General features: G+C 45.0%; 1 protein-coding gene across 3 annotated transcripts in view; it reads right to left on the bottom strand.

Annotated features, from left to right (window-relative positions):
• LOC129854867 (cingulin-like protein 1) overlaps positions 1-12,579 on the bottom strand; it is a 30,501-nt gene that overhangs the window by 15,246 nt on the left and 2,676 nt on the right. For all 3 annotated transcript variants that reach the window (XM_055921989.1, XM_055921988.1, XM_055921990.1), the window contains exons 2-7: positions 9,936-12,284; positions 9,557-9,669; positions 5,547-5,652; positions 2,502-2,606; positions 1,985-2,133; positions 1,112-1,256 (exon numbers count right to left, since the gene is read on the bottom strand). In XM_055921989.1, coding sequence (XP_055777964.1) covers positions 1,112-1,256; positions 1,985-2,133; positions 2,502-2,606; positions 5,547-5,652; positions 9,557-9,669; positions 9,936-12,173 — 2,856 coding nt within the window. In that variant the 5' untranslated portion in view covers positions 12,174-12,284. The remainder of the gene's footprint in view (positions 1-1,111; positions 1,257-1,984; positions 2,134-2,501; positions 2,607-5,546; positions 5,653-9,556; positions 9,670-9,935; positions 12,285-12,579) is intronic.

The following is a 12,579-nucleotide window of genomic DNA, read 5'->3' on the forward strand; positions in this document are numbered from 1 at the left end:
TGACCCAGATTAAGACCTGGATTACAAATCATCAAGGGAGAATCTTCACTGAAAGTGTGTCGTTGTCCAGAACTAGACTTAATCTCGGTCCAGGAAACCCGATTTATAAAAACATACAATAGTCTGAACTCAAAGTATACACTTGGAATAAACTGAATGTTTTGAGCAAGAATATCAATTCACCCCCTTACCTTTAGAAGGAGCTGTTTCTCTGTGTTTACCTTTAGAAGGAGCTGTTTCTCTATGTTTACCTTTAGAAGGAGCTGTTTACCTTTAGAAGGAGCGGTTTCTCTGTGTTTACCTTTAGAAGGAGCTGTTTACCTTTAGAAGGAGCTGTTTCTCTGTGTTTACCTTTAGAAGGAGCTGTTTCTCTGTGTTTACCTTTAGAAGGAGCTGTTTCTCTGTGTTTACCTTTAGAAGGAGCGGTTTCTCTGTGTTTACCTTTAGAAGGAGCTGTTTCTCCATGTTTACCTTTAGAAGGAGCTGTTTACCTTTAGAAGGAGCGGTTTCTCCGTGTTTACCTTTAGAAGGAGCTGTTTCTCTGTGTTTACCTTTAGAAGGAGCGGTTTCTCCGTGTTTACCTTTAGAAGGAGCTGTTTCTCTGTGTTTACCTTTAGAAGGAGCGGTTTCTCTGTGTTTACCTTTAGAAGGAGCTGTTTACCTTTAGAAGGAGCTGTTTCTCTGTGTTTACCTTTAGAAGGAGCTGTTTCTCTGTGTTTACCTTTAGAAGGAGCTGTTTCTCTGTGTTTACCTTTAGAAGGAGCGGTTTCTCTGTGTTTACCTTTAGAAGGAGCTGTTTCTCTGTGTTTACCTTTAGAAGGAGCTGTTTCTCTGTGTTTACCTTTAGAAGGAGCTGTTTCTCTGTGTTTACCTTTAGAAGGAGCGGTTTCTCTGTGTTTACCTTTAGAAGGAGCTGTTTGTCCATGTTTACCTTTAGAAGGAGCGGTTTCTCCGTGTTAACCTTTAGAAGGAGCGGTTTCTCCGTGTTTACCTTTAGAAGGAGCGGTTTCTCTGTGTTTACCTTCAGAAGGAGCGGTTTCTCTGTGTTTACCTTTAGAAGGAGCTGTTTCTCTGTGTTTACCTTTAGAAGGAGCTGTTTCTCCGTGCTTACCTTTAGAAGGAGCTGTTTCTCTGTGCTGTCTGCCTGTGTTGTGTTCTTAGCCAGGTCCAGCTCATCATGCATCTCAGACAGCTGCTGCTGAAGGTCGTTCATCTCTGTGCGGCCCTGCTCTCGCTCAGTCTTCACCTGGACTAGCCTGGCAATAGAAATAATACAACAGAATAGAAATAGAATCTTATTTGCATTCGATAGGGAATTTAATATTACCGAGCACCAGAGAAACCATACTATGTCAAGACGTTGTGAGGCAATTAGCGAAATGCTTACACCTGTTCAATTCTTTCAGATCCTTTTAATTTCACCTTTATTTAACCAGGTAGACTAGTTATTTCACCTTTATTTAACCAGGTAGACTAGTTATTTCACCTTTATTTAACCAGGTAGGCTAGTTATTTCACCTTTATTTAACCAGGTAGGCTAGTTATTTCACCTTTATTTAACCAGGTAGGCTAGTTATTTCACCTTTATTTAACCAGGTAGGCTAGTTGAGAACAAGTTCTCATTTACAACTGCGACCTGGCCAAGATTAAGCAAAAGCAGTGCGATCACAAACAACAACACAGAGTTACACATGGAATGAACAAACATACAGTCAATAACACAATAGAAAAAAAATTGTATACAGTGTGTGTTCAAATGAGGTAAGGAAATAAATAGGCCAATAGTGGCGAAGTAATTACAATTTAGCAAATGAACACTGGAGTGATAGATGTGCAGATGAGGATGTGTAAGTAGAGATACTGGTGTGCTACAGGAGTTCTTAGGGGATAGGGACTAATAATAATCATCAAGGTGGATTATGGTCCTAAACACAATCCCCAAAATGACTTCTAGAACCCTATGCACTTGTGGAAATGTTCTTACTCCTCTATGGCGACCTCAAGCTCCGCCTCCATCTGAGCCAGCCTATCCCGTAGCGTGGAGAGTTCTTCCTGTCTCCTGTCCAGTTCCTCCTGAATGGTCTTCATGTATGTCTGGGCCTTGTAACACACCTCCGCCAGACTCCGACCACTCTGCAGGACACACAGTTCATTCAACTAAAGTAGGTAAAAAATAACCACATGTAACGATCACCACAAAAATAACGCCATCTGCAAAATCAGTACTAGTGAGAATAAACGTGTCCGAGCTGGACTCCATGCACATAAGGAGAAAACAAGTACAAATCTCTTGCTAAAAGTACTATATCGTACTGTACTGCACTGTATTGTATCATACTGTACTGCACTGTATTGTATCGTACTGTACTGTACTGTACTGCACTGTATTGTATCATACTGTACTGTAATGTAGTCTGTACTGTGTATTGTACTGCACTGTATCGTATCGCACCTTATTGTACTGTATATTGTACTATATTGTGTATTGTACTGTACTGCACCATGGTCTTATGCTCCAGCTGTGTCTTCAGCTGTGACACCTCTCTCTCCAGCTCTGCTCCTGTCTTCTGAAGTTCCTTGGCCTCCTTGGCCTTAGCAGCATAGTCCTACAACAGGTCCAACAACACATCACCAACCTGCTTCTGCCTCACAGACAGACACAGTACTTTACTTTCCTTTACACTGAAATACAACACGGAAAAACATAGGTATTTACACAGATATGAATGTATTAGTATAACACGTAAGATTGTAATGCCTCTATATGAAAGTCTCAACCATCTGTGTATACTACAGCAGTGGTTCTGAAACGTTTTGGCTGGGGATCCCCTAGGGCAGCGCAGCCATCCATCTGAACCATGTCTGGGCTGGGGATCCCCTAGGGCATCGCAGCCATCCATCTGAACCATGTCTGGGCTGGGGATCCCCTAGGGCATCGCAGCCATCCATCTGAGCCATGTCTGGGCTGGGGATCCCCTAGGGCAGTGCAGCAATCCATCTGAACCATGTCTGGGCTGGGGATCCCCTAGGGCAGCGCAGCCATCCATCTGAACCATGTCTGGGCTGGGGATCCCCTAGGGCAGTGCAGCAATCCATCTGAACCATGTCTGGGCTGGGGATCCCCTAGGGCATCGCAGCCATCCATCTGAGCCATGTCTGGGCTGGGGATCCCCTAGGGCATCGCAGCCATCCATCTGAGCCATGTCTGGGCTGGGGATCCCCTAGGGCATCGCAGCCATCCATCTGAACCATGTCTGGCCTGGGGATCCCCTAGGGCAGTGCAGCAATCCATCTGAACCATGTCTGGGCTGGGGATCCCCTAGGGCAGTGCAGCAATCCATCTGAACCATGTCTGGGCTGGGGATCCCCTAGGGCATCGCAGCCATCCATCTGAGCCATGTCTGGGCTGGGGATCCCCTAGGGCAGCGCAGCCATCCACCTGAACCATGTCTGGGCTGGGGATCCCCTAGGGCATCGCAGCCATCCACCTGAGCCATGTCTGGGCTGGGGATCCCCTAGGGCATGGGTGTCAAACTCTGACAATACCAAATTACTACTAGAGCTGGCCCGCCGGTATTATACAGCGCATTCACCGCTAATACTACGAATCCCATAATGCTCTGCTGTTGTTTTCGCGCGCCAATCAGGACAGGACCCAGAAACACCCTCTCCTCTGTGACAGTAGTCATAGCAATATAGACGCTACAACTGTCAGCGCGCTATCCCTTCCCAAAAATGGCGAAAAGAAAGGCAGAAAACAGGATCTTTCTGGACAAGTGGGAGGCAGAATATCTGTTTACATATGTAAAAGACAAACCTGTTTGTCTTGTTTGTGGAGTCAACGTGGCTGTAAGTAAGGAGTACAACATTAGACGACACTATGAAACGAAACACAATGACAAATACAAGGACCTGGACATGACTCAAAGGAGCCAGAAAGTAGAGGAGATGAAAAGAAGTTTGGTTTCACAACAGAATATGTTCAAAAAAGCCACATCACAAAGTGAGGCTGCTGTAAAGGCTAGTTATATAGTGGCAGCAGAGATCGCAAAATCAGCCCGGCCCTTTAATGAGGGAGAGTTCGTGAAAAAGTGCATGATGAAAGTTTGTGACCTCGTATGCCCAGAGAAAAAGCAAGCATTTTCAAACGTGAGCCTGAGCAGGAACACAGTAGCTGATTGCACATGTGATCTTGCCACCAATCTGTATGACCAGCTGATGGAAAAGGGAAAAGATTTCGTTGCGTTCTCCCTCGCTGTGGATGAGAGCTGCGACGCATCTGATACTGCTCAGCTGTCAGTCTTCATCTGTGGAGTGGACTCAAATCTGTGTGTTACGGAGGAGCTATTGGGATTCAAATCAATACATGGCACAACCACAGGAAAGGAAATCTTTGAGGAGGTTTCCAAATGTGTAACTGAAATAAAGCTGCCGTGGGATAAACTCGTTGGATTAACGACAGATGGTGCGCCAGCGATGTGCGGTAAAAAGAGTGGACTGGTGGGCATGGTTCGGGAGAAGATGCAGGAAGAGAACTGTGCAGGTGAGCTAACTGTTTACCACTGCATCATACATCAGGAATCACTTTGTGCCAAAGCCCTAAAGATGGAACATGTTATGACCACAGTAACACAGGTAGTTAACTTTATAACAGCTCCGCACCCAAGCTGCTCAGATGCTCTCCATGTTCGGCAGCACTTATCTATGCGAGCAACTTTTCTCCTCGATGAAGATGACCAAAACAACTCACAGGAGACGTCTGACTGATGAACACCTTCGCTCGATACTGAGGATTTCTTCAGCTCAGAGCCTGAGCCCAGACATTGATGAACTAGCATCCAAGAAGAGATGCCAGGTATCTGGCTTGGGCACATCAGATTAGATCAGTGTGCAATAATTAACGTTTTCTTTGTGCACTTTTTCTTGCTACAAGGCATGGGCTTGAATGGTTGATTGATTTATTATAATTTTATTTGTAAAATTATTAGCCAGTGGAAAAAGTTTATTTTGGTATTTAAATCAGAAGGCTGCAAATAGAAAAGAGGCATACGATTTTTATTTAAATTTTATTTATTTAATAATTGAATGCCATTGATGTGTTTTTTCATTTGAAATTCGATTTTGCATGTCTCCACTATTAAATTATATATTGTATGGTAATAAGCGATGCTTGTTCCATATTCAATGTTAAAGCAAAACTTGTTTGGGTCCATATTAAAAGGTTCATTTGTTCAATGTTGGCCCGCGACTTTGTTCAGGTTTTACATTTTGGCCCACTGGGTATTTGAGTTTGACACCCCTGCCCTAGGACAGCACAGCCATCCATCTGAGCCATGTCTAGGCTGGGGATCCCCTAGGACAGCACAGCCATCCATCTGAACCATGTCTAGGCTGGGGATCCCCTAGGACAGCACAGCCATCCATCTGAACCATGTCTAGGCTGGGGATCCCCTAGGACAGCACAGCCATCCATCTGAACCATGTCTAGGCTGGGGATCCCCTAGGACAGCACAGCCATCCATCTGAGCTATGTCATCCAACCTTACCCTGATCTCCTCCTCCACGTTCTCTGCAGTCTTCCACTTCAGTTGGTTGACTCTGTCAAATACCAGGTTCACCTTCGTCTCAGTGATGGAGGTTTTTTCAGTAGTCCTGAGGGAATACCAACAACCAGACACATGGATTTCAATGACACCAGCATACCCCAGTCACAAAACTAGCATACCCCAGTCACATAACTAGCATACAGAACAACATACCCCAGTCATATAACTAGCATACCCCAGTCATATAACTAGCATACAGAACATACCCGTCATATAACTAGCATACAGAACATACCTGTCATATAACTAGCATACCCCAGTCATATAACTAGCATACAGAACAACATACCCCAGTCATTTAACTAGCATACAGAACAACATACACCAGTCATATAACTAGCATACAGAACATACCCGTCATATAACTAGCATACCCCAGTCATATAACTAGCATACAGAACAACATACACCAGTCATATAACTAGCATACAGAACATACCCGTCATATAACTAGCATACCCCAGTCATATAACTAGCATACAGAACAACATACACCAGTCATATAACTAGCATACAGAACATACCCGTCATATAACTAGCATACCCCAGTCATATAACTAGCATACAGAACAACATACACCAGTCATATAACTAGCATACAGAACATACCCGTCATATAACTAGCATACCCCAGTCATATAACTAGCATACAGAACAACATACACCAGTCATATAACTAGCATACAGAGCATACCCGTCATATAACTAGCATACCCCAGTCATATAACTAGCATACAGAACAACATACCCCAGTCATATAACTAGCATACCCCAGTCATATAACTAGCATACCCCAGTCATATAACTAGCATACCCCAGTCATATAACTAGCATACAGAACAACATACCCCAGTCATATAACTAGCATACCCCAGTCATATAACTAGCATACAGAACATACCCGTCATATAACGAGCATACCCCAGTCATATAACTAGCATACAGAACAACATACCCCAGTCATATAACTAGCATACAGAACATACCTGTCATATAACTAGCATACCCCAGTCATATAACTAGCATACCCCAGTCATATAACTAGCATACCCCAGTCATATAACTAGCATACCCCAGTCATATAACTAGCATACCCCAGTCATATAACTAGCATACAGAACAACATACCCCAGTCATATAACTAGCATACCCCAGTCATATAACTAGCATACAGAACAACATACCCCAGTCATATAACTAGCATACAGAACAGCATACCCCAGTCATATAACTAGCATACAGAACAGCATACCCCAGTCATATAACTAGCATACAGAACAACATACACCAGTCATATAACTAGCATACAGAACAACATACCCCAGTCATATAACTAGCATACAGAACAGCATACCCCAGTCATATAACTAGCATACAGAACATACCCGTCATATAACTAGCATACAGAACATACCCGTCATATAACTAGCATACAGAACAACATACCCCAGTCATATAACTAGCATACAGAACAACATACCCCAGTCATATAACTAGCATACAGAACATACCTGTCATATAACTAGCATACAGAACAACATACCCCAGTCATATAACTAGCATACAGAACAACATACCCCAGTCATATAACTAGCATACCCCAGTCATATAACTAGCATACAGAACATACCCCAGTCATATAACTAGCATACAGAACAGCATACCCCAGTCATATAACTAGCATACCCCAGTCATATAACTAGCATACAGAACAGCATACCCCAGTCATATAACTAGCATACAGAACATACCCCAGTCGTATAACTAGCATACAGAACAACATAGCCCAGTCATATAAATAGCATACAGAACAGCATACCCCAGTCATATAACTAGCATACAGAACATAACCGTCATATAACTAGCATACCCCAGTGATATAACTAGCATACAGAACAGCATACCCCAGTCATATAACTAGCATACAGAACATACCGGTCATATAACTAGCATACAGAACAACATACCCCAGAAGAGGACTGGCCAGCCCTCATAGCCTGGTTCCTCTCTAGGTTTCTTCCTAGGTTTTGGCCTTTCTAGGGAGTTTTTCCTAGCCACCGTGCTTCTACACCTGCATTGCTTGCTGTTTGGGGTTTTAGGCTGGGTTTCTGTACAGCACTTCGAGATATTGTACGAAGGGCTATATAAAATGTACGAATGGCTATATAAAATAAACTTGATTTAAACTTGATTGATACCCCAGTCATATAACTAGCATACCCCAGTCATATAACTAGCATACAGAACAGCATACCCCAGTCATATAACTAGCATACCCCAGTCATATAACTAGCATACAGAACAACATACCCCAGTCATATAACTAGCATACAGAACATACCCCAGTCGTATAACTAGCATACAGAACAACATAGCCCAGTCATATAAATAGCATACAGAACATACCCGTCATATAACTAGCATACCCCAGTCATATAACTAGCATACAGAACAACATACCCCAGTCATATAACTAGCATACAGAACAACATACCCCAGTCATATAACTAGCATACAGAACAACATACCCCAGTCATATAACTAGCATACAGAACAACATACCCCAGTCATATAACTAGCATACAGAACAACATACCCCAGTCATATAACTAGCATACAGAACATACCCGTCATATAACTAGCATACAGAACAGCATACCCCAGTCATATAACTAGCATACAGAACAACATACCCCAGTCATATAACTAGCATACAGAACATACCCGTTATATAACGAGCATACCCCAGTCATATAACTAGCATAAAGAACAGCATACCACTTATATAGATACTGTGTGTGAGAAATCTGCAGGTATATTGTGTATGTAAGATAATGATTTAAATTGTATTGGTCACAAACACATGGTTAGCAGATGGTATTGGTCACCTACACATGGTTAGCAGATGTTATTGGCCACATACACATGGTTAGCAGATGTTATTGGTCACATACACATGGTTAGCAGATGTTATTGGTCCCATACACATGGTTAGCAGATGTTATTGGTCACAAACACATGGTTAGCTGATGTTATTGGTCACAAACACATGGTTAGCAGATGTTATTGGTCACATACACATGGTTAGCAGATGTTATTGCGAGTGTAGCGAAATGCTTGTGCTTCTAGTTCCCGACAGTGCAGCAATATCTAACAATTCCACAACAACTACCTAATACACACAAATCTAAGTAAAGGAATGGAATAAGAATATATAAATATATGGATGAGCAATGACAGAGCGGCATAGGCAAAGATGCAATAGATAGTATAGAATACAGTATATACATACGAGATGAGTAATGCAAGATATGTAAACATTATTAAAGTGGCATTATTAAAGTGACTAGTGTTTCATTTATTAAAGGGATATAGCTTTGTACTACAAACACAGAGCCTGACAGAGCCTCCATTTTCAGGCTTCCTCACGTTCGTTCAAGACCTTGAGAGAATGATAACGCCAGACTAAAAGCACACACACACACACACACACACACACACACACACACACACACACACACACACACACACACACACACACACACACACACACACACACACACACACACACACACACACAGCTGAAACAGCAATCTTTTATCAGACTAACAACTGTATGTCACATTCTCTCCCTCAGATCATCAAAGGCAGGATATGAGAGGCAGGATATGAGGAATGTGTAATGGTCACTCCGGATCAGGATCGGGGATCATTATTAAGTTCCATTTTAATTCAGTCAATTCAAAAAGTAAACTGAAATTCCAATTCTCCTCGTTGGAATGGAATGGGATCGGAATTGATCCCAACCCTCTTTGGTTGAAAACATTCTAGCCGGCATCTTTCCAAGGAAGTTATGTCACACCTCAAAAAACCTCCAGGTCATGTAAAGGTTAAACAGGTAAAAGAATCATGACAGTACTCAGTGGTTGATTTAGTCCAGTGTTACTCACCCATCATTGAGGTAAGTGAACAGTATCCTTTTGGTGGTGTCTTCATTTGGTTGTGGTTCAATTGAGACCTCGAGCTGACCCCTCTCACCTTCCAAAAGATCTGGAGTGATGATCTGATTAAGTGAACACACAAAAGAATATCAAGGTGTATCAATCAATTAATCAATCGATCACAAAGGTTAAAAAGAATGCTTTACAGTAACAACACCGGGACCCTCACAAAGGTTAAAAAGAATGCTTTACAGTAACCCAACCGGGACCCTCAAAGGGCAAGCAAAAGCACAGTAGCAAAGGCACAGTTGCAAGGGAAAAACTCCCTAGAAGGAATCAAGTAAAAACTCTTTAAACCGAGTAAAACCTCTAAAGCTAATCTCTTTACCTGAATGTCTCTCTCCTCCTCCTCCGTGTGGTTGAGAGACCTGGATCTGGTCATGGAGGTCTTCTCCACTCCGTACAGCACATTCACTGCTCTGGATGACCTCCCGCTAGGCTCCTTCTCCCCCCACTGTAGTTTATTAAACATCACAGTGGAGGGTCCGTTGGCCCCTCTCACCTTAGGTGACCCTGGGGCGCTGGTGGATCCGCATGGTCTCTCTCCCCTGGCCACTCTGATGACCGAGGCAGGGCTGGAGGGGTCCAATGGGTATGAGTGACACTGTTGTCTGCTGTCCACGCTACGTGACCTCCTCCGGTCCTCAGGGGCTATCCTCCCTCTCCTAGGCCCAGCTCGGCCCATCTGTTGGGGGCTGTCGAACTGGTTGATCAGGCTACCTATGGAGGAGATGGGCTCTGTGTCCACTGAGTTTGGGGATCTTCTGGGGATGTTGGTGACCTCGTTTGGGGGGCTTAGTAAGGTGGCCAAAGAAGAGTGGTGGAGCGCTGGGGCTGAGACAGGGGCAGGGCCTGGGCATGGGGTCTGGGTGGGGGCTGAGACAGGGGCAGGGCCTGGGCATTGGGTCTGGGTGGGGGCTGAGACAGGGGCAGGGCCTGGGCATTGGGTCTGGGTGGGGGCCGAGACAGGGGTGGGGGCCCTCTCTACACCCCCAGCAGGCAGAGGGATCCTGGTTTCTCCTGGTCTAGACCCTCCTGCCTGGATCAGGGTGGCCTCTGCCCCACTCTGGAAATCCCTGGTGAGATGTCCCGGCCTAGGTATAGAGGCTGTCTGAGTGGGGGGAACAGAGAGTCTTCGGGTGGAGACTAGGAGGGGGCTGAGGCTGTTCCTGTCTGGGTTGTAGGGTTTCAGCAGCTCTGGGTGTCTCTGGAAGTTCAACACCGTGTTAGATGTCGGCACGGTCCTCTGTGACTGCTGTAAATGTGACTCCTGGAAGTCGAACATGAATGCAGCGGACGCCAGCGGAATCCTCTGTGACTCTATAACCTCAGTCAGAGCACCTCCACGAGCATACTCCCTCTGGTGGTTGGGAAGTCTGCGCTCAACATTGGTACTACCGAATGAAGACCGCTCCACATTGGGACTACCGAATGAAGATCGCTCCACATTGGGACTACCGAATGAAGATCGCTCCACATTGGGACTACCGAATGAAGATCGCTCCACATTGGGACTACCGAATGAAGATCGCTCCACATTGGGACTACCGAATGAAGATCGCTCCACATTGGGACTACCGAATGAAGACCGCTCCACATTGGGACTACCGAATGAAGACCGCTCCACATTGGGACTACCGAATGAAGACCGCTCCACATTGGGACTACCGAATGAAGACCGCTCCACATTGGGACTACCGAATGAAGACCGCTCCACATTGGGACTACCGAATGAAGATCGCTCCACATTGGGACTACCGAATGAAGATCGCTCCACATTGGGACTACCGAATGAAGATCGCTCCACATTGGGACTACCGAATGAAGATCGCTCCACATTGGGACTACCGAATGAAGATCGCTCCACATTGGGACTACCGAATGAAGATCGCTCCACATTGGGACTACCGAATGAAGATCGCTCCACATTGGGACTACCGAATGAAGACCGCTCCACATTGGGACTACCGAATGAAGACCGCTCCACATTGGGACTACCGAATGAAGACCGCTCCACATTGGGACTACCGAATGAAGACCGCTCCACATTGGGACTACCGAATGAAGACCGCTCCACATTGGGACTACCGAATGAAGATCGCTCCACATTGGGACTACCGAATGAAGATCGCTCCACATTGGGACTACCGAATGAAGATCGCTCCACATTGGGACTACCGAATGAAGATCGCTCCACATTGGGACTACCGAATGAAGATCGCTCCACATTGGGACTACCGAATGAAGATCGCCCATCATTCACCATGAAGGTGTACTCTGTAGACTGACTGTGGGCGTTGACAAACACTTCCTGGTGGTCCCAGTTCCTGCTGTAGCTCTCCAGGCCACCAGATGGCAGAGCTGCTCTACTATCCCCGTTCAATACAACGTAAGGAAGACCCTCAATCCCCTGGACTTGTACCCTAACCCCGAACATGCTGCTGCTGTCGCTGTGAGGTCGAGGGCTGCCTCTGGGACCAGGCCTAGGCTGCTGCATGTTGTAGCCCTGTTGTACTCTACTGAAGTCTGGAGAAGAGCCACTCACTCCATGTCTGTGAGACTCCATTTATAGAGAGTCAACTTAGAGACAACGTTAAGACAACGTTGTGTGTTTGCTGGGTCCACACTAGTCTTGAAATGAACAGAGGACCTCCCTCAGAACTGAAGAGGTTCACAGCTATAAAAGACGCCAAATACAACACGTTAGAGGCTGATGCATTATTAGTTGACTGACCATTACCACGGCTCTTCTTAACCTGGAGGCTCCAATAACCACCCGTCTTTACAACAGTTTAACCCCAGGGAAAAATACATCACTTTCTATGGCATCAGCTGGATGAGCTGACTGTTTACAAAACAGAGACTAGTCATGTGGACCAACTAACAACAATGACATCCCAAGAGCATCTGATGTCACTCAGACAGCTGCACTAACCAGTTAGCCACAGAGAGAGAGGGAGAGAAAACACCAA

Source organism: Salvelinus fontinalis, chromosome 5 (genome assembly GCF_029448725.1).
Source record: "Salvelinus fontinalis isolate EN_2023a chromosome 5, ASM2944872v1, whole genome shotgun sequence".
In the NCBI taxonomy this organism is placed as follows: domain Eukaryota; kingdom Metazoa; phylum Chordata; class Actinopteri; order Salmoniformes; family Salmonidae; genus Salvelinus; species Salvelinus fontinalis.